Raw genomic sequence first — 21,148 nt, 5'->3', positions numbered from 1 at the left:
TGCATTTGTTCAGTAACAAAGAGTAACTGTAGCCTGCTTAAAACAAATACACAAATGAAAAAAAACATTTACTTGACATTAACAACATTGTTTCCTTTAGCAAGGTGCAGATGGTTTATTCCATAGACAAGTCGAATTGCTGAAACTACACATGAATCACCCTTTTAAAGGTCTTAACTTCTGTATATGTGTATTTCTCAGTACGCAGTTCTGAATCCTACAGAGATAAACATCTGGATTTGCTGATCTTAAATATGAAAAACTCCAGCCTGCAGAGCCTCCTACAGGAGGCTCACACCCACCGTATAGCTATTTGTACTGCTGTCACAGGAGTGTGGCTCCTGTGACAAACTGATTGCTTTTTCCAGGCTCTTTGGTCAGAATGTTAAGAGTCAGGTCATTCTGATATGATTTAGGATGACTACCAAATGCCAGCTGCTGCTATCCTGTCTTCATTCTAATGGAAACGGGTGACCCACCCATTACAAACTAAAACATAAGCTCTGAGGCAGCCCCAAGCTCAGGGTTATAGTATAAAGGAAACCTAGAATGACTGAGGGGGGCGTGGTAGGAGCAGACAATAAGCACAAATCTTATTTTCCTTAAGCTGGTGTTCTGTTAATGATAACACAATTAGGTTATCTTCATAACATGCCATTTTCAACAATCTCTTAGATTTTTTTTTTGTTTTAATTGCATTTCTGAGTAATGGCTTTAGATGGAAAAAGTCAGGACATTCAAATTACTTCTCTGCAAAGTCATGAAAATCAACAAAAGATGACCTTTTGGTCGGGTTTATCATGATCCATCATTCATAATAATAACAAATCCCCAGTACATTCTTCCCCTCTGTTAGTCAAGACTTTTGCAAGAAAGAATAAATCAACAACAACAAAACCCGTAATAATCATTTTTGTAAAAAGGCACATCCAGCAGTAAGGTTTTTTTTGTGGAAGAGAAAGCATTAAAAAAAAGCATAGAAAACCACAGAATTATTTTGAAATATTTAACGACCACAGAATTATTCTGAAACTATGCTCAAACTTTTGGAGTATCAGTGTAACAAAGACCCAGTAAATGAAAATAAAGTTCAGCTTTCTCTTTTCCCCAATATTTAAAAGGCATTATCTGACACACAATCATAGATATGCTGAAAAAAGTTTCTTTAAAGCTTCATTTTTTCTTCACAAACTGATCAGCTTACCTCAGTTTTGTAAGGAGAGCTATCACATTCAATTTGAAAGAGACTTTTTTTTTTAAATACTTGTTTGAGAACTTTCAGTGCACTCTCCATTACTTACTTAGATAATCCTTCAATGCAGATGCTTGGAGACAAGACAGTTTCTTCTCCCTCTGTACAATCTGCTTTCCACAAAAATGTGGCAGAGACTCAATAAAGTCAGCAATAGGTAAGCCTGTGCAGATTAGGAGAAATCTATTATTAAGAGTGTCTCATAAGACTTTGGAGACACCAGGTCATTACCTCTCAAGAAAGTTTGCAGGAGGACACAAACACACCAGCTATACACATTTCATAATCCAGAGAAATAACTAGATTTTCAAATACATCAAGTTTTATAGAAAAAGTAGGAAATTCAATTAAGACACTAGGAAGATAACTTGATATATATGACTGACCATCAGTTTTGAATTTCTGTACAAAACCGATGTAATGATAATGCAGTTAACGTGACTGACACTTTTAAGGACTTTCTGTCTTCTGACATACTACTAAAGAGATTTTAATTAGGACAAATAGTAACCAATCAGTCATATCCCATACAGATTTATTTCAACAATAAGGAAATAAGAGGATACAGGTTATTGTGTTCTTTTCTTTGTCAGTTATTGAGAGCAAATACATGAATTTGCAGAGCTTTCTAATACACGTAGTAATAACAGGACAGCTACTCGAAGATAACTGTTCACGTACTTGTTCTTATCTAGTGGAGCTTCTGATCATCTGCTAGCTCATATCCTAATCACTCTGTGGTAATACCTGCCAATTATCTGAAGACACGCTCACAAAACTCAGCTTGTCTGCTTGCTTTGTAGCTTTTATTTTATATCAATGAAGTAGGTTTGTCAATAGATAATCGATTAGATTTTAGGCGTGGGCTGGTCAGTCTTTACACCAACAATGCATACCTTTTAAGCTTAAAGGTTTTGTATATTTGATTGCCATTCATATTACCTTGACTTCCCTGTACAATAAACATTTACACTGCTGCAACCACTGACAGTTATGAGAAATGATTGAGTACAACTTTAAGCAGTTGATTTACAAAATACAGTAATAATAAATTTTGTGAATAAATGCATCTTACTATTTTTCTGAATCAATTTGAAAAAATATTTCTGAAAGAATACAGGTATATTCATCAAAATGTAATGTCTTCTTCCTTTTAAGGCACATTGGAATGAATAAAGGGAACATATATATTTCAGTAGCATTTGGCTGTCTTCAGGCTCTCTTAAATAATTAAATACTTACTTGACTCTGTTTCTTCTGTGTTTGTCTTTAGCTTTCCATTTACTGCAGCAAGAGTGGCCATACCATTGATTTGAGTAGCGGAATGAATCAAGGTTGCTTTACATCCTCCAGAGCCATTGCCTTGTACCAAGAAATAATATCGGCAAGATTCTCCTTTCAGTTCAATTTCTGGAACTTAAAAAATAATTTAAATTAAATTAAAAGAAAAAAAGAAACACAACCAGGACATAAGATGCCTTCTTACGGGTGTTCCACAGTTTAAAACAAGCCATAACACCTCATCAAAATTCTTTAGCTTGCTCTCTTTTGTAAGAAATCTCACTAACTAAATCTCTCTAAGCTTTTTAGAAGACACACTAAGCATAGACTATACTTACCTTTAAAAAAAAAATAATGGTTTTTTTGGGGGACAGAATGCAAATTAAACAAGCTACAGAAGCAGAGATGAGTTAGATTACATTGCTGGCTTTAAGCACATTACCTGCATGGAACTTCTTTAAATGCAACATCGGCCAGCTTCCTATGGGAGGCTACAAAGTACATCTGGCAACTGAAACCATCAACCAAAATAAGGTTTTTAACAGAGCTTAGTAAAAGGCAACTCCCCTGCAAAGATACATTTATACTTCGGAACAATGTGGTGTTGGGGAAACAGTGTGCCACGTACGCAATGATAGAGTAGAGTAAAATGTGGATTTCTGCATATGCAGATTGAAATGACAGTACACATTCTCTGGGAGAACATACATCTGTAGAAGAAAGGAAATAATGTACACCTTCTTCCCAAAACAGTTACTCATTTGTAAGTTTCACCCACTGCTTTACATTCGTGCATAGACTGGATGAGAAATAAACACATTTTATTTTTATACACAGGCATACACTAATTACTTTTTAAAATAAATTCATGTACAACTTGACAACATTAAAAGGATGCTTTTGTGATCTTTTGATGAAAAAAATGATGGCACATTAGTAATGTAGAGATTGAAAGAATGGAAACTTCTCAGTGTACTAAGTTTTAAAGTTCAAAACAAATTCCTAAAATATCTGCAGTACTGTCTCAACAAATAACTAAAGAAGAGGTTGAAGCTTATTCTTTACATTTGCTATTAACAGAAATGTATATTTGCTACAACAGCAAATTCCATTATGTAAGCTGGAGAGGGAATGGAAGAGAGAAGTCCCTCTACCAGAATATATAAGTCATGGGAAGAAAAGAAAAACAAAAAAAGAACTTCACGATAGTCCTGTTCTTCACTCCCCTAGTCATTTAAATATTTCTCTTTCCAGTTTGTCTTGACATCTGAAAAGCTGATTCCTCATGGGAAAGTTTTTTTTTATTCCTCATTTTAATCTTAATGGATATTTGAGAACTAAAAACATGAAGAATTACACCTCCCATAGATTGGAAAGATTACTGTTCACAAATCCTTAATATAGTCAGATTAGTGGCAACCACTAGAAAAGAGTTTTCAACTTACCGAATGAATATGTTTAAATGTCCATGTTTTTCCTCCTACTTAAAATTTTGCTCTAGAAGCTTAACGTGCAGAGATTAGTTTGATCTATAAACTGCCAGCACCCAATCCATAGAATTTAATTCCTTGCTTTATTATTCTGCTCTTCCTAATTCCTCTTAATTTGTTTCCTGTCCCCAAACCTCCAAGAAAATCAGCCTTTGCCAGCCATCCACATCTATTTGTTGCAAATTCTACCTTTGGTTGCCAATAGAAGAGGTCACAGCTCCTTGGAAAACGTGAATTATGTATTAGAAGACCACAAAAGCACGTAAGAAGGCAGAATGCTACAACTTATCCTGTCTTAGATAAGTACTTTAAGCATTGGGCTATCACCAAGCTTCTTTTCAGCCTGATGAACCTAAATCACTACTTGTACAATGTCTCCACTTGCAGGGCAGCATGCAGTAGATTCTCACCTAAAATACTGGATGATTAAGAAACTCCATCCAACCTTGATCTGCACTGATTCTATTCTCTCACTTTCTGAATGAAATTTCTAACCACTAGCATGTTGTGTAATAGGAGTTGGCTTCCGTCATTATACCCCACTGAGGAAGAAGCAGCCTCAGATTCTCAAAGCACTATATTAGACACATTGGGTCTCAGGTTGAATGGAGGCATCCAGCCTTGCCTGACGTTCTGTATTTTCCCTGGAAGAGACTGAAATTAAATGCAGGTGCACTTAAGAACCTCTGGAACTGAGATGAGAAGCACTTAAATGAAGTGTGTTGGATTTCCACCTGCAGAAGCACCATCTGTGCCCGCAGGTTGTACAATCACCGCCAAGAAGCACGTGGAAGCAGGATCTTAACTGATGGATGAGACACAGAGATGGTTTAAAGGAAATGCATTGATTCCCTACAGCTCACCACAATGTTATTTTCAATTTTCCTCTGCAACTGGTCTGCATAGGCCAACACACATTCACCAAAAATTTTTGGGCAAAGATCACAATCACGGACTTAATTTCATTGGAGGAAAAAAAGGAAACCCAACTTTATAGAATATATACATTTTAAACGCATATACACGTAAAATATACTTGTAGCTGTCTTTATTTCACTCACCAGTAATGTTCTTAGGTTTCCTAGCCATATATTCCTTCCATTTCTTTGTACTCAGCTGGGCAGGGGATGGGATCACTATACTGCTTACATTACACGGCAATGCAAATAAAGCTCCCACCTAAATAATGACAGCAAATATAAGACAAGCAATATTACTGAAGCCTACTTCATATTTCATTTTGAGCCACTAATTTGGCACTGCTTCAATTGTACTTCAATTAAAAGGGAAGCCTGTTTATTAAATGCTTCTTTTATTCACGTCAATGGAGATGGAATACCATCTGACACGTAAGCTGTAAAAACTGCTTGGTTTTGCTCCAATTGAGAGAAAACAAACTGTTGAATCACTTATTTTATATATAAAAATGCTATTTATGACATTTGTATCAGTATTTTCACATTGCAAGCAGTTTTGATTAGCACAGATTTATTTTATAAACATTACAAAACTTTCTTTACATTGTTATAAGCATTCAGGAAGAACATTTTAAAACTAGTATTGTAGCTATGAATAATACTCTAATATCTGGAAGAAAAAGGTAGGCTTGTAAATGTTTCAAGAGTTCTTATACAAAATGAGAGTAGAAATGCAGAATGCACATACAAAATGAGAAATCTTCCTATTTCAGTCTGCTTTTTTCATTTTATAAGCTGCGTGAAGAACTGTCTTTTGCTAAAGAGCAATTGAATTATTATAATATGGAAATATCTGTCATAGTATGAATAAAACTAACAACATATTTTGGAAGATTGGAACTTCGCCGAGGTAAAGAGAAACCATTCAATGGACTTACAAATTGTCAGGACCTGTACAGCACGTACTTTTAAGTTATTTGCTTTTAGTATACTGAAAGAGCCCACTTAGAGACAAGGTATTAATATATTATTTCTGTATCTTTTACAAGTAATACATAAGTCTTTGTTTTCCTGCTAAACTTACATAAAACAAAACTTTACCTTCCCAGATAGAGAAGAAATCTGATCTAAAAGCAATGCGGATGTCTTCTTGACATTCTTTCTTGACAGGCTCCTTGAACAGAATAGGTTAAGGAAGGAAGCTTACCTTCAAAAGAACTGTATGCATTTGTATTTTACAAACCATGTTACCATCTTACTTCAAGTAAGGACTGTAAAAGTCTAATATTTAATACTTAGTACCACAAAATATATTAAGCTCACCCTTCCAGACAAAACAGTACACTTGGAGATGCTTGAAATATATGATGAAATATACTAGTGACACCTCTCATATAAGCAGACATTAACAAATAGTTGTATTTGTTTTCCAGTACAAAAAAGACAGGGATCTCCTGGAAAGAGTCTAGAGGGCAACAAAGATGATATGGGGGCCTCAATCATTTCCCCTATGAGGAAAGGCTGAGAGACCTGGGTCTGGTCAGCCTTGAGAAAAGAAGACTGAGAGGGGATCTTATCAATGTTTACAAATATCTTAAGTGTGGGAGATGAAAGGATTTGGCCAACCTTTTCAGTGGTTTGTGGGGACAAGACAAGGGGCAATGGCCACAAAATGGAGCACAGGAAGCTCCGCACCAACATGCAAAAGAACTTCTTCACAATGAGGGTGATGGAGCACTGGGACAGGCTGCCCAGGGAGGTTGTGGAGTCTCCTTCTCTGGAGATATTCAAGGCCCGTCTGGACACCTACCTGGACAATCTGCTCCAGGGAGCCTGCTTTGGGTTGGACCTGCTGATCTCTTGAGGTCCCTTCCAACCCCTACAATTCTGTGATATATTCAAGTTATATATTGGCAGGGTCATACAAGCTAAGCTACTATTGTAACATCAAGACTAGTACCCGAAGTTTTAAACCAATATGAATACAGTTTGAAATCCCTGCAGTATACACAACTCAAACCAAAATTCCTCTGCCATACCTCGCCTCAGATTCTGCAGATTCTGCTTAGGTTTTTTTAAACTTACACACCAATAAATATTTCTGTTCTTCCCCACAAGTAGCATATCCATCAATAGACAAATTATATGTGCAATAATATAAAAACAAAAGCTGGTTATTGTTTGTGTACTTTACATTTCAACATAAAGAAATCCACTTATGAAGACACAATATATGACTATTTCAGCAGGCTGGTATGAAATGAATCCTTGCTACTCCTCATGTGTTGTTTAGATAGATAGTGATTGTATTCTTTTTGCTATAAACCATTATCATTAGTAGGTTAGAACCTTTAAAAAAAAAAAAAAAAAAAAAAAAGGATACAGCTCAAATTCCAGATCTGATACAAAAAAGGACGGTAGTTCAGAGAGGACAACCATCTGCAGAAATTCTAACGCAGGACCATAGTAATGGAAAACCTGAAAAGAGATCAAATACAGAATCTGTAACAGTATACGTGACATGATCTCAGTAAAACTTCCTCATATGTTTTGCTGGACGTATGTCTTACAGGTACATCTGAAAAACACGTAAAGGAATAAAAAGAGAAATAGTTCACAATACCATGCTAAATAATTATATAAAAACAGGGAAGGTATTTAATTCTGCTTAATAATACTTGCTTCTTAGAATTCCAACCCTGTGCATCACACAGGTTGTTACTCTTACCCAAATTCAAAGAAAAACAAAATCTACCAGGACCAGTTAAATGCAATCCCAAATGCGCATATTTTAACAGTGAAAATAATAGTCTGTTAACTGATGTCAGTTTCCATAAACAAGAATTTTTGTTTTCATCAACAAATGCAGAGTTCCCATTATATTTCTACTTCCAGGGGAAAACATGAAGCAGTAACAGTAGTTTCCAAAAATCATGTAGTTCCAAAATGAAATTCCAAAGTTTAAATAAATACAGAATTCAAATATTAATTACATATTTTAAGCATTAAGATTGAATAAAGTTTAAATTTCTACTTTAAAGTAATTTTGGTATCACATTACTTACGAGCAAACGTATTTTTAAGGACCCATTTTATGAGCACGCGTTAACAAAAGAAGTATTCCTCAACCTTATGCAATCCTTACTTTCATGTTTAATTTTCAGTTACTAATTTTCTCGGGAAGGTAAATCAAATGAATTCTGGTGGCACAAAGAGCCATCAAGAATAAGACATACCTCTGGCAAAGCATCAGTATTCCTATATTGCTGCTCTTTTTCAAGAGCAAAGCAAGAATTTAAATGTGAAGTGCTGAATGGCTTTACTGAAGTGCTCTTCATACAAAATTCTGGAAACCTGACTTCTGATGCAAACTGAAAAAGACAATAAAATTTAGCCAGTTACTTATATTATTAAACAACTACTATTAGATTTCTTTTCACCATAACTGCAAAATTAGGTAAAAAAAAAAAAAAAAAAAAAAAAGGATTTAGGTAACCAACTACTATATCCAAAACCTCAACACTAGAAGTGTAAACAACGTCTTTCAGAATCACAAGCCTTCTGCTTTTGCAGAAACACTAGATATGTTCTTTCAACAATGACTTATGGAGCTATATGATAATGATTTGTGATAGAAACAAAAAATAAAAATAAGATCTAATTTTATACCTAATTTTAAATCTAATAACAAGAAGTTCTAAGGCAAATATTTCAGACGAGAATGCCTGAAGTTCACATTTAGATGCCTTAATATCATTTATCCTTTTACCAAGCAAAAAAGCATATTTTTCCTCCCACTACTCAGATACATTGAACCAAGTATTTACAAACGTAATCTCTTTGAATTAAATTTGCAAAACCAAATTTGAATTAACATATAAAATGCAGTGTACTACACATGCTTTAAATGATATACAAAGATGCTTTAAAAAAAGTTTTTTTTCACCTTTCTTTCCCATATCTGAATCTTTCCCCTCCAGAGTTCTTTGAAATCAATAATATTCATGACATTATCTGAAGATACAAAGTCTGCCGATAGGTAGTCTGCAATCTTTTGCCAGCTATTGGAGAAAAAAAAAAAAAAAAAAAAAAAAAAGAATCTTTCTGAATTCAGCATTACATATTATCATGCAGTGCAATTTGATGGAATCCTGGTTCAGACTATAAGTGAATTGTTCGTATCCTCCATGAACGTGGCAGCAAAGAACTTTGTCAGACAACTAAAACCTCTTGCAATGGCAAGCTGTAGGCATGACAGAGTAAGGCTGGCTGCCAGAAGCTGAAGCAGAGTTAGGTCGCCATCACTGGGGCTAGTACTGGTCCATCTAGGTGGTTTTTAGTTAGCCTTATAAGTAAAGAGGTGCCTGCAGTATAATTATTAGCCAAATGCTGAGAGAAGGAGGGAGAGAAAATAGCCAGCATCCATAGGTCCCCTTAGCTTTATCTTTTGTGAGAAATGTCAGCACCAGCAACATAGCAGGAAAAGAAAGTACAATTTTTCATCAGAGAAACCAAACGCTCAAATAACCTCATTTTACATAAAAGGCAGCAGGAAAAAAAAAAAGTTCAGTCAAAAGCTGGCTGCACAGAAAGACATCTCTGAGCACTGAGGTGAAGCATTTATGGAAGTCACTGCAATCACTTTATCTTCCTCCATATATATTAGGAAGCACTGTGTGGGTGGTATACTACTGATTCTTACCAAGAACCAAGCATTCAATTGTTTCATTTAATCAATTTTGTTAATTTAAGATTAAGCTCTACCACATAATCTGCGAAGCAGACTCAAATCTTTTGGGTGGAAGAAAAAAAGGTGCACAAGGCCTTGCCAAGTTATTAAACACCCACACAATGCTTTACTGCACAGGAGAAAGCAAAAACAACCGTGGTTTATATCAGACACATCATGGCCTACTTCTATCAATCAGGAGAGGACAGTAAGAGATAAACTTCTATGTGACTTAATTTCAAGTTAAATAGTTTTGGGGTTAAAGCTCTTCAGAAGCATATAGGAAGTAATTGAACATTTATATATCATTTTTCAAGAAGAGACATGCCAGGAACCATTTTTTTTTTCCTCCATTAAATGTAATGATGAAGGTTACTATTTTTAAAGTCAGATCAGCGGATTTACATACTTGGTTTCACAAAAATTGGAAAACTACAACCAATGCAAGTTAATGCATACCACAGTACATCAAACCTTCAAAACAGGGTACACACACTAAAGATGTTAGTGATGTAAAGGAAAGTGACAGACATTTTATTTTCTGCTCTCATCAGAGCAGGTACTTCAGAAGGCTTGGGTTTTATGCCTGCCTCTGCTGTTAGGACATGCATTTACAATAAATCAGCATGGGCAATTCCTCTCCTCAAACAATAATAGAAGACAAATCTATGTATTTGCAAAGAATATATGTGAAGTACTAAATACGTTTCAGTGTTTTCTTTTAAAATACCCAAACACAAAACAAGAGTGACCTTGTTTGTAGACCTAAAATGAACAGCATACCCTTTAGAGTCATTTGCTGCAATGGTGATTTGCGCAGAGTGCCATTCTTTCAGGTGTTTCAGGGCACCAATAGCAGGTAAGCAGTCTTTTAACTTGGGTGCATCTCGCTCTACTGCCTGTAGTATCACATCAACCATTGCTCTTCCTGTAAAAACAGTTATTTATAACTTAAAGTACCATTATTCAGTAAACGATTCAGTCATTAGAAGATAGAAAAATAATGATTATCATTGACTGAAATGAAATGGGTTTAAAGATCAACTTCAAATACTTTTGGCAATATTTAAAACACTTTTCACACATTTTAGCTCATCTTTGTTCCTCCTGAATTAACACAAAATAAAATTAAATATTTTGCTATTCACTCACAGCAGTTCCTTCTTTCCGTTCTTACTGAAAACTGTACTGATTGCAGTCCTGTCTCCAGTACAGTTGTGCTGTTTACCTCCTTTCAACACTTCTAAATAGCTTATTTCTCATTCTTTCCACGTTCAGTTTCTTTGCTATTCTAACTCAACTACTGCAACATTATTTAACCCAAACACAAAAGGTGATACCCACCTCCAGTTTACAAAATCTGAATCTAATGTTTCTCATCTATTTTCCTTCACAACTTCTTGGCTCTCACCTGCTAACAATCAGCTGTAACATCTACACTTTCAATTTTATTTTATTGCTTTAGATAAAAAACTTCTGATGGTTGCCTGTTGAATTTTGCTTATTGTCTATTACTACTTTAGTGCCATTTCATATGGAAAAAAACATTACATAAATAACTACCTTAATCACGATTGAAATGCAGTCTTCCAAAAAAAAGAATCAGCAAACTACTTCCTAAACTGATCTGCAAGGCCAATCACGCTCAAGTTCCTTAAGCTACTTGCAAAATCTGCAAACAAGTTAATTCAACCAAACTAATATCCTCTGTTTTTTCTTATGTGTGTGTGTTTTTTTTTGTTTTGTTTTTCCATTTGACTACGACTTTACCAGCTGAGTTTTTAGACAAACAACTAACAAGATAAATTCCAAATTAGATTGCTCTTTTAAGAAAGGTTACCTGGGGCAGGCAGCTTGTCAGCTAACTGATGCAGGCTTTCTGCAGCTTCATCATAAATGCTGAAAATGAAGAACAACATAGTTGGAAACTAAATATAAACAGTCATTTAGAAAGAAGTTAAAAGTAACAAATGCTAACTGATGTAAATAACTTATCTTTAAAATTCAGCACAGACTTAATACTAGGCAATGAACTATACTTATCTCCCCTTTTACTGAGGCAGAAATAAATTCAAAACAATCTGCAGTAAAATTTGAAGTAGGATTTCAGACAGCCTGCTTTCCCTTAGCAAGACAAAACTATCAGATGTTAGAATAATTGTTCTGTTATTCTATAAAAATCATCTGTAGCTAAAAAGAAACAACAATTAAAGCTATGTTAAACAAAGAAAGTAGTAGGAGGGGATTGTTCATAGTTAACTATATGCTTGGTAATAACTTTTACTGGTTGAATTTTCTCAATTCCCTTGGGTTATTACTGTTAAATGTCAGCTCACTATACTTGCAATAAAGATAACAATATGCATACTCAGTCATAGACAGTGACTCCCTACTGTTATTGTCTTCTTCCTCAAAATTCTGTATGGCTCCCAGACATTCATCAATACTTGTTTGGAGAGAGTCTTCATTATTCTGTGCGTCGGAATTTATTTCCTCCCAGTCAGAACTGCAGAACTAATAAAGCAAGAAGAATTTGGAACACTACAATTTTAACTTGCACTAGGTAGAGAACTGTGGAACTTACATTATGAAAAAAATATTTCTTACCTGATAATAACCACATATAACATGACTTGCAAAATACCATTTCCTTATGCCTGGGATACCAGCCAATGAACATGCTGAAAAGAGACACAACAAGGATTTAAAATAATCAATCCACTACAAACTAAATGTACTAAAGCAGATCTTCAGAACTCCATTTTAAGATGATAAAATGATTTAATAAATTCTCATAGTGTGGGGTTCTGAATTGCTATCCAACAGACAAATAATGCTTCTACTGAAAAAAACATAGATCACAGGAGTAACAAAAATCATAGGCATGAAAATATCAAGCTGCACGCTGACATGAGAAACAAGCCCTTTTCTACTCTCAGTCAGTCTTAAAATAGATTGAAATTTGTCAGCCTTTCAAGACACTTGTCTTTCATTTCCAGTGCCTGGTATATTTAATCATATGCTAACAGCTGAGCTGCTAAAGGAAAATCAGTTCTCCATAGAAATGGTAGCAGCAAGAGCAAGAGAAACTGGATTTCCTCAAGTTTCTGATTTGTTTCATGTAAATAATAGATTTGCCTAGGCCAATTCCTTGACAACATTTGGCATATATTACTATGCTTACCTGGGAATGTCCTTGCATCTGTGTTTGTAGATGAATTACAGTTTTCTTTCAGAAGTTTATAAACATTTGCAGCAGTCACAGCTGGAAAAAGAAGATTTTCTTAAATCCTCTGACTTCCAGAAGGTAAATCTCGCTTATTGCAAATGCAATTTAAAGTTCAGTTTAACATTAAAAGTTTTGTTTAAAAGAAGTGTCAAGTACAGATTTGCAGGAGTCTAAGAAGACTAATATAAAGTTCTAGTTAAACTACTGGATATATTGATTTACAAGCTGAAGAAATGGGCTGATAAGAACCTCATGAAGTTCAGCAAGAAGTGCAAAGAACCGCACCCAGGAAGATCCAACCCTGGACACCAGGACATGCTGGGGGGCAGAAAAGGACCTGGGGGTCTTGGTGGACACTGTATTGACCATGAGCCAGCAGCGTGCCCTTGCAGCTAGGAACGCTAATGGTATTCTTGGCTGCACTAGGCAAGCACCATCAGCAGGCCAAGGGAGGTGATCAGCATTGGGGAGGTTGCACCAGGACTGCTGTGACCAGACCTGTGCTAACTGGTATGAGAGAGACCTGGAGGTCCTAGGAAAAGTCCAGTGGAGGGGCACAAAGATGATGAGGGGGCTGGAGCACCTCTTCTACAAGGAAAGGCTGAGATAGTTGGGACCATTCAACCTTGACAAGAAAAGGCTATGGGAAGATCTTATCACTATATATCAGTATCTGGAAGGAGGGTGCAAAGAAGACAGAGCCCAGCCCTTTTCAGTGGTGCCCAGTGGCAGGACAAGAGGCAATGGGCACAAAGTGGCACACAGAAGGTTCCCCTGAACATCAGGAAGCACTTCTGTGCTGTGCAGGTGATCAAGCACTGGCACACGTTGCTCAGAGAGGCTGTGGTGTCTCCACCTTAGTGATCTTCAAAAGCCACCTGGACGTGGTCCTGGGCACACTGCTCTGGGTGTCTCTGCCTGAGCTGGGGTGGGACCAGGTGGACCCCAGAGAGCCCTGCCAGCCTCGACCATCCTGTGATCTCTCTGAAATTTTCCAGTTAGCTAACATCAGTGTTGTAACAAAACTCAAATAACCTAAACTTCTTAAGGCTAAAGTCGTTAAAGCCTTCTATTCTGAAAGGAAATGATTTTTATCAAGGTAATAATCATGAAAACAGACTTGCGCACAGACCCTAGACCAGAAAGCATAAAGAAAAAGTCTTCGAGAACAACCCCCGAGGCGTTTGAGGCAGGGGCATCGCTTAACCGGGTGAAAGCACAAGAACTTAAGGAACATATCTCTAGGACACACACCTTACAAGCCCTAGGAAAGCCGTACCGAGGCTAATTCCCCCTCTCCAGCCCTCACGATGGAGGCTCCCGCTCCGTGCCCTGCCCCGCGTCCCCCCCTCCTCGGCGGCAGCCCCCGTTCAGCATCGCCCCCTTGATGCAGCGATACCTGCAGCGGGCTCCGCACCGCCCTCAGCCCTGCGCTCCCCCCAGCTGAGGAGCAGCACGTAGCGGTCCATGGCCGGCCGAGGACGGGCAGGGAGAGGGAGACGGAGGAGCCGCCGCCACCAGCAGGGCTCCGAGCAGCCCGCGCTGCCCGCCCCCTGCACCGCCCCTCGCAGGGCGACGTTTCCGCTTCCCGGGGCCGATGGGCTCCGTTTCCCTTCCCCTTGAGCCGCAGCGGCCATGGCCAGTTACACCAAGGCTGCCCAGGTGAGTGCGGGGCTAGCCCCTCAGGCGAGGGGACACCGCGGTGGCCGCTGCCCTCCGTGTGGCGGCGGGCTGCTGGCGGCCGCCATTTTGTGGGTGCCATGGCCGGGCACTGCTCGGCTGGCGTGGGCGCTGCTGGAAGGAGCAGGCAATGCCCGCTGTGGGGCTGCTGGGGAAGGGAAGGGAGCTGAGAGGGACAAGGCTGCCCGCTGAAGGCGCATAGGGTTGTTAGTAGGCACAGAAGTGTGTTTAGGTGTTGCTCAGGCAGCCCAGAGAGGCTGGGGGGTGGAACTGGGTGGAACTGGGTGGGCTTTAAGGTCCCTTCCAACCCAAACCATTCAATGAACCACTCCAAGCAGCAAATGCAGCACAGGAGGTCTTAAAGGTGCAGGAGCAGGCTGTCCCTGTGCGCCGTAAGATGAGTCAGTGGGGAAGAAGATCGGTGTAGCTGAACAGGGAACTTCTGCTGAGTGTCCGGGAGAAAAAGAGAGTTTGTGTCTGGTGGAAGAAGGGGCAGGCAACACAGGGAGAGTACAAGAAAATTGCCAGCATGTGCAGAGAAAAAATCAGGAAGGCCAAACCACTGTACAAGCTCAACCTGGCCACTGTGCTTAAAGATAACAAAAAATGTTTTTATAAATATATTAATGGCAAGAGGAGGACCAAGGAGAATCTCCATCCTTTACTGGATGCAGGAGGGGAACGTGACTACTGAGGATAAGTTAAAGGCTGAGGTTCTTAATGTCTTCTTTGCATGTGTCTTTACTAGCCAGAGCATTTATCCTCAGGGTACTCAGCCTCCTGACCTGAAAGTCTGGGATGAGGAATAGAACACCCCCCCCACACACACACAGTTCAGGTGGAAACAGTTAGAGACCTGCTGCTCCATCTGGACTGTCACAAGTCCATGAGACCAGATGGGATCCACCTGAGGGTGCTGAGGGAGTTGGCAGATGTGATTGCCGAGTTGCTTTCCATCATCTGTCAGCAGTCATGGTCATCCAGAGAGGTCCTAGATGACTGGAGACTTGCTAATGTGACGCCCATCTATAAGAAGGGTCATAAGGACCTGGGGAACTACAGGCCTGTCGGCCTGACCTCAGTGTCAGGAAAGGTGATGGAACAGCTCATCTGGAGTGTAATCACACAATGTATGCAGGACCACCAGGGGATCAGGCCCAGTCAGCACAAGTTTCTGAAAGGGAAGTCCTGCCTGACCAGCCTCACCTCCTTCTGTGACTGGGTGACCCACCTGGTGGATGAGGGAAAGGCTGTTGAGTAGTCTACCTAGACTTCAGCAAGGGCTTTGACACAGTCTCCCATAGTATTCTCCTGGAGAAGCAGGCAGCCCATGGCTTGGACAGGTACATGCTTTGCTGGATTAAAAACTGGCTGGATGGCTGGGCCCAGAGAGTAGTGGTGAACGGAGTGAAATCCAGCTGTCAAATGGCCACATCTGGTGTTCCCCAGGGGTCAGTGTTGGGGCCCATCCTCTTTAATACCTTTATGGATGACTTGGGTAAGAGAATTGAGTGCACTCTCAGTAAGTTGCATCCTGAACATGAGCCGGCTGTGTGTCCAGGTTGCCAAGAAGGCCAAGAGCATCCTGGCTTGTATCAGGAATAGTGCAGCCAGCAGGACCAGGAAGGTGATCATGCCCCTATACTCTTCTCTGGTGAGACCGCACCTCGAGTGCTGTGTTCAGCTTTGGGCCCCTCAGTCCCAGAAGGACACCGAGGCCCTGGAGCGTGCCCAGAGCAGGGCTACGAAGCTGAGGAAGGGCCTGGGGCACAAGTCCTGTGAGGAGCGGCTGAGAGAGCTGGGGCTGGTTGGTGTGGGGAAGAGGAGGCTCAGGGGAGGCCTCATTGCTCTCTGCAGCTACCTGAAAGGAAGGGGTGGGGAGCTGGGGGTCGGCCTTTTCTCACAGGTAACCAGTGATAGGACCAGAGGGAATGGCCTCGAGTTGTGCCATGGGAGGTTCAGGTTGGAAATGAGGAGACATTTCTCAGAAAGAGCAGTCAGGCACTGGGACGGGTTGCCCAGGGAGGTGGTGGAGTCACCGTCCCTGGAGATGTTCAAGGAAAGGTTGGGCCTGGTGCTTAGGGACATGGTTTAGTGGGTGACATTGGCAGTAGGGGGATGGTTGGACCAGATGATTTTGGAGAGCTTTCCCAACCCTGATGATTCTATGATACAATGTCTAGCACTGTGCTCTACCCTAATGCTACATGACAGGCGGTGTTTTTGAATATTAGTATTTCTTATGGTGCTTGAAATGTAAAAGAATGCATTGATCAAATCAGAGAAGCTAGATTCATTTATGGTAGTGTATTCTTTTCCTATATTAAGTACCACTTCTCTTTCTCTTTAGCAATGGGCTACTTTTGCCAGAGCTTGGTATCTCCTAGATGCAAAGATGCAACCACCAGGAAAAATAGCAGCTGCGACTGTAATCAGACTTGAAGGCAGGCATAAACCTATTTATCATGCACTAAGTGAGTATTGCAGTACACAGAAGCATTTTTAATGTATTTTTCTTTTAATTTCATTCTTAAAAAACAGTGCTTTTTACAAGGTTGCATTTTTCAGTTTGTAAATTATAAAGGGTTCAATTTCATTTCCCGTGTTTTCCCTTCATACCTCTCCAGAGGTTTAGGCCATTGTCTTTACCAATCCATACAAAGCTTGTTACTAATTCATTATTCAATTTTAGTAGCAAAATTATGATGGGATTCAGTTGCCTCAGTTATTTTTTTAAGTTCAAAATGTGTTTTGTTGCACTGTTTTTAAACAAAAAACTAATTCACAGTGCATGTAATGAAACACTGACATGATTCTTGATTAGATTTTTCTGAACGCTACTGTTCAGTAGTTGTACAGCACCACAGCACCTTGGAACAGTTCTTCATTCTGAACAACGTGCGAAAAAGTCCTGTGTGTATGAGCCAGGAGACACAAACTGGCACACAGGAGGTTCCCTTCGAACATCGGGAAGCACTTCTGTGCTGTGCAGGTGACAGAGCACTGGCACAGGTTGCCCAGAAAGGTTTTGGGGCCTCCTTCCTTGGAGATACTCAAAAGCCATCTGGACATGGTCTTGGGCAGCTGGCTGTAGGTGTCCCTGCTGGAGCAGGGCTTGGACCATATGGCTTCCGACATCAGCCACTTTGTGACGATGAGACTAGAACCTGTCTGATTTTGAAATAGGAGACACAATTATTGATGAAAGATATTTTCTAGATCCAATGACAAAAAACCTTGCTTATCTACTGTTTAGAAGATTCAGCACTAAAGACACCTTGCTCGTTATTGGTAATACCATAGTGCTTGTCTCACTGTGATGAGCATTTTATAGATAAATGATAATAAATGATGATCCCTGTTCAAGAGACTTTACTGAAGCATAAAGAAGCATTAAGCTTTGCTCATACATGTCTAATGTAAACACTAAAATTATACTTGATCTGATTGTCATAATAAAAGGTAGTATTTGTAGTTTTTGGAAGATATTTAAAATACCCAAATATTGCTATTGCAAAACTTGCTGTATCCACAAGATGTCACTGGAGTCTAAGGATATCTTAAAAAAATAAAGCAGATGGAGGGAAAATTCTTTTGGCTGTCCCATGGGAAAGATCTTTGATGGTTTTATGTTCATGAAGTTATAAAAATCCTGGAAAGCCATTTCAAGGATAACTTCATTCGGTCTAAACTATTCTATAAATCAGTACCAAATGCATTACACCTGAGATTGATAGATTACTACCAGTGGGAGACATTTGATACTCTTTAAGGAAGCAAAGGATGGATGAATTTATGGTTGGTGTGCTCAGCATGTCTTTCTTTTTACCTAAACTAACAAGAAATATTTTAGCATCTGTGAGATAAGAGTTCCTTAGGCAGAATAAGATTGTGAGGCATTTTGGTTTTCTGGGTTGACAGACACCTTTCCGTAAAATCATTATTTATTTATTGTTTTGAAAAATATCTGGAACTGAAATTAAGCTGTGGGTAGGGAAAAGAAATAAATATGATGTTATGTACGTTTATTGTCTGTTTTAGGGATAATCTTTATTTATTCTCCAAAGCATTAGACTTTTTAGATGCTGTCAGACCATATGCCTTAAAAGGTGATACAAGTTTTGTTCGTGAGATTTGAATCTGGATTTTTTTGCTTTCTTCTGTACCTTCCCTTCCCTCTATTCTCTTTCCCTTACATCCTGTCTTTGCAAGCAGCTTCACAGTAAGGAACCAAAAATAGTGAGCTACATTTTTCAAAAATTGTGTAGTCTGGTTCTTTGTATTGAATCACGAGCAAGCATAGGCAAACCACTTGTGTTATTTGGGCAGGATTTTCTACACGAGCGGCTGTTCTCTGCATCCTCAGAGAAGACTAGGTTAGATGGAAATGCTCCGCAAGCCAGATCTGGCCCAGGTACTACTCTTGCTTGCAATGTTAGTTTCAAATGGCTCGAAGCAGCAGCTCAAACTTGTCTTGTAATGAAAGAATTGGCAAGTAGGTTGTCAGTCTTGTGAGCTAACAGTTGATGGTGCCTTCAAACAGCATTTAGTCCATAATTGAAATGTAGGAGGAAAAAAGCACCTATGTGAAGCCTGTGTTTTTATTGTGAGGTAGGAATTGCTGAGAAGTTACAAACATTCGGTGACACAGAATGGAACCCCTGAGCAGGTTAGCTTCATCTGAAGAGGTGTAACATTTACATTGTATTTAACAAGTAGCATATGCTATAGTGTGAGAGAATACTATGGCCTTGGTTTTGTGCATTTCTGGAGAAAACTATAAAAGAGAAATTTTGGATATGACATCATAACCTGAAGGAAGAGTTTTCTTGAGTAATCTTTTTCAAAAGTAGGATGCAATTTGTGTTTGTGCAGCTGGTAAGTATTTTTGCTGTCTTCCTATTGAGAGTGGTTGTCCCTGAGGTGATGGAAGCAACGCTGTTAAAAGACTAGTGGAGACTAATGTATTAATTTGAAATTCTGAATTCTATTCATCAGTTTGGTCTACTATAAAAGAACGGGTTGCAGTCATTATTTGGATAGGTTAGTTTTTAACTTGGCTGCTTAATGTTGTTTGCAATGGATTTATCAGTGTATAGAATTGTTAATTCAGTATTATTCAGGTGGAGAACTTTGGGCAAAAATTTCCATAGATGAACTTATTCTTTTCTTTTCCCAACAAAACAAAAACAAACAAACAAAAAACAGCAATAACAACAACAGCAACAAAAAAGGCACAAAATCCAATATCAGCTTCCTGGCAAATGCATTTAGATACAGTGTTTTAGAACAGATCTGTCAGTCGAAGATGATAAATATCAGAGAAGATACTGAAATTGTGTTTGAGCTTCAGCTGTAGTTGAAAATAGAGCAGTAAAGGAACAGAAGATTAGAAAATGGTAGAAAACTTTAACCAATCGAAGTTTCACACCTTACTTATTATATGCTCATGCGAAACATGAATATTCTATTCAGTTCCTTCTTTGTGTAGCTGCTTTGTAACCTACTAAGGAATGCTGTAATCAAAGGAGTTTTCAAATGCTTTTATTCTAATATTGTGATGCCTAAGAAGGTGAACTTTGGACTTTTTGAACTTTGCAGTTGATTCAGCGGGTGGTTGGTTATAGCTTGTACAGCTGATCACAATTACCTCTAAAATGAAAAACTCCATTTTTTCATATTTTCATTGTATTTTTTTAGACAGTAAGGGTTGTATAGTAAATAAGTAACTAATAAACTAGTAAATAAGATCAGTAAAGTAACTATTCCTGGCAAGGTATTGCTGACAGAACATAAGGCTTTGCAATTAAAAAAAAATAGTTACAACAAACAGTTGATATGGAAGTTGCTGTTACTACAGGAACCAGTAAATGCATCTGTCTGCTGTAACATTCACTTTTGCTTGACTGATGAGAATGTGTTGGGGGGGGGGGTGATTTTTTTTTTTTTTTTCCCCTCAACAGAGTTGATTTTTATTTGAAATCTCTTTGCATCTTAGATACATTGAGCCCTAGGCTGTAGTTCTTTAGTAGAACTATTTTACTTACCCAAAGTGTTCAGTCCTCTGGTAAACATTGGCAGTGTTTTATAAGAAAACGAAAACATTTAGGATTGTTGTTTAGAGCTTACCTTTTTTTCCCTGAATATTTAAAACAGGTTCATATACAGCATGTGTTATGTTGACTAAAATAAAATACTTGCTCCTAGGCCAGGCAACTGGATCTTAGGTGAACATATATACACCCTTTGTAGCTGTTATTTTGGTTGATTATTCCTGGGTTCTCTTAATATTTTCTACTGCTTTCTACCTTGTAGGTGACTGTGGAGATCACGTTGTCATAATAAATACAAGACACATTGCTTTTTCTGGTAACAAATGGGAGCAAAAAGTATACTCTTCACATACTGGGTAAGGCACTTTGTAGTGATGAGCTGGTGGTAAATTTAATGTAATTTTCTTAAGAGTTGCAGTCTTTTTAGCATGTTGCTTCAAAAGGGAATTGCAACTTATGTGTTTGTTTTGTGGTTGCATCTGTTACAATGTTTAAAAGTATGCAAGACTTTTTTTTT

General features: G+C 38.6%; 2 protein-coding genes across 3 annotated transcripts in view; one reads left to right on the top strand and one right to left on the bottom strand.

Moving 5' to 3' along the window:
* Window positions 1-14,535, bottom strand: part of MTBP (MDM2 binding protein) — a gene marked incomplete at its 5' end in the record, with an annotated part of 30,831 nt that extends 16,296 nt beyond the window's left edge. The window contains 13 exons of the mRNA XM_084507425.1: window positions 1,302-1,415; window positions 2,495-2,668; window positions 5,085-5,202; window positions 6,042-6,114; window positions 7,324-7,418; window positions 8,177-8,311; window positions 8,887-9,001; window positions 10,453-10,597; window positions 11,510-11,568; window positions 12,038-12,183; window positions 12,277-12,350; window positions 12,854-12,934; window positions 14,298-14,535. Coding sequence (XP_084363551.1) covers window positions 1,302-1,415; window positions 2,495-2,668; window positions 5,085-5,202; window positions 6,042-6,114; window positions 7,324-7,418; window positions 8,177-8,311; window positions 8,887-9,001; window positions 10,453-10,597; window positions 11,510-11,568; window positions 12,038-12,183; window positions 12,277-12,350; window positions 12,854-12,934; window positions 14,298-14,535 — 1,567 coding nt within the window. The remainder of the gene's footprint in view (window positions 1-1,301; window positions 1,416-2,494; window positions 2,669-5,084; window positions 5,203-6,041; window positions 6,115-7,323; window positions 7,419-8,176; window positions 8,312-8,886; window positions 9,002-10,452; window positions 10,598-11,509; window positions 11,569-12,037; window positions 12,184-12,276; window positions 12,351-12,853; window positions 12,935-14,297) is intronic.
* The window catches only part of MRPL13 (mitochondrial ribosomal protein L13), a gene marked incomplete at its 3' end in the record, with an annotated part of 34,027 nt that continues 27,195 nt past the window's right edge, over window positions 14,317-21,148 (top strand). For both annotated transcript variants that reach the window (XM_084507426.1, XM_084507427.1), the window contains exons 1-3: window positions 14,317-14,560; window positions 16,929-17,052; window positions 20,894-20,987. In XM_084507426.1, coding sequence (XP_084363552.1) covers window positions 14,534-14,560; window positions 16,929-17,052; window positions 20,894-20,987 — 245 coding nt within the window. In that variant the 5' untranslated portion in view covers window positions 14,317-14,533. The remainder of the gene's footprint in view (window positions 14,561-16,928; window positions 17,053-20,893; window positions 20,988-21,148) is intronic.

This window comes from Aythya ferina (assembly GCF_964211825.1).
Source record: "Aythya ferina genome assembly, chromosome: 2".
NCBI lineage: Eukaryota > Metazoa > Chordata > Aves > Anseriformes > Anatidae > Aythya > Aythya ferina.
This window is presented reverse-complemented; position numbering and strand designations above follow the sequence as displayed.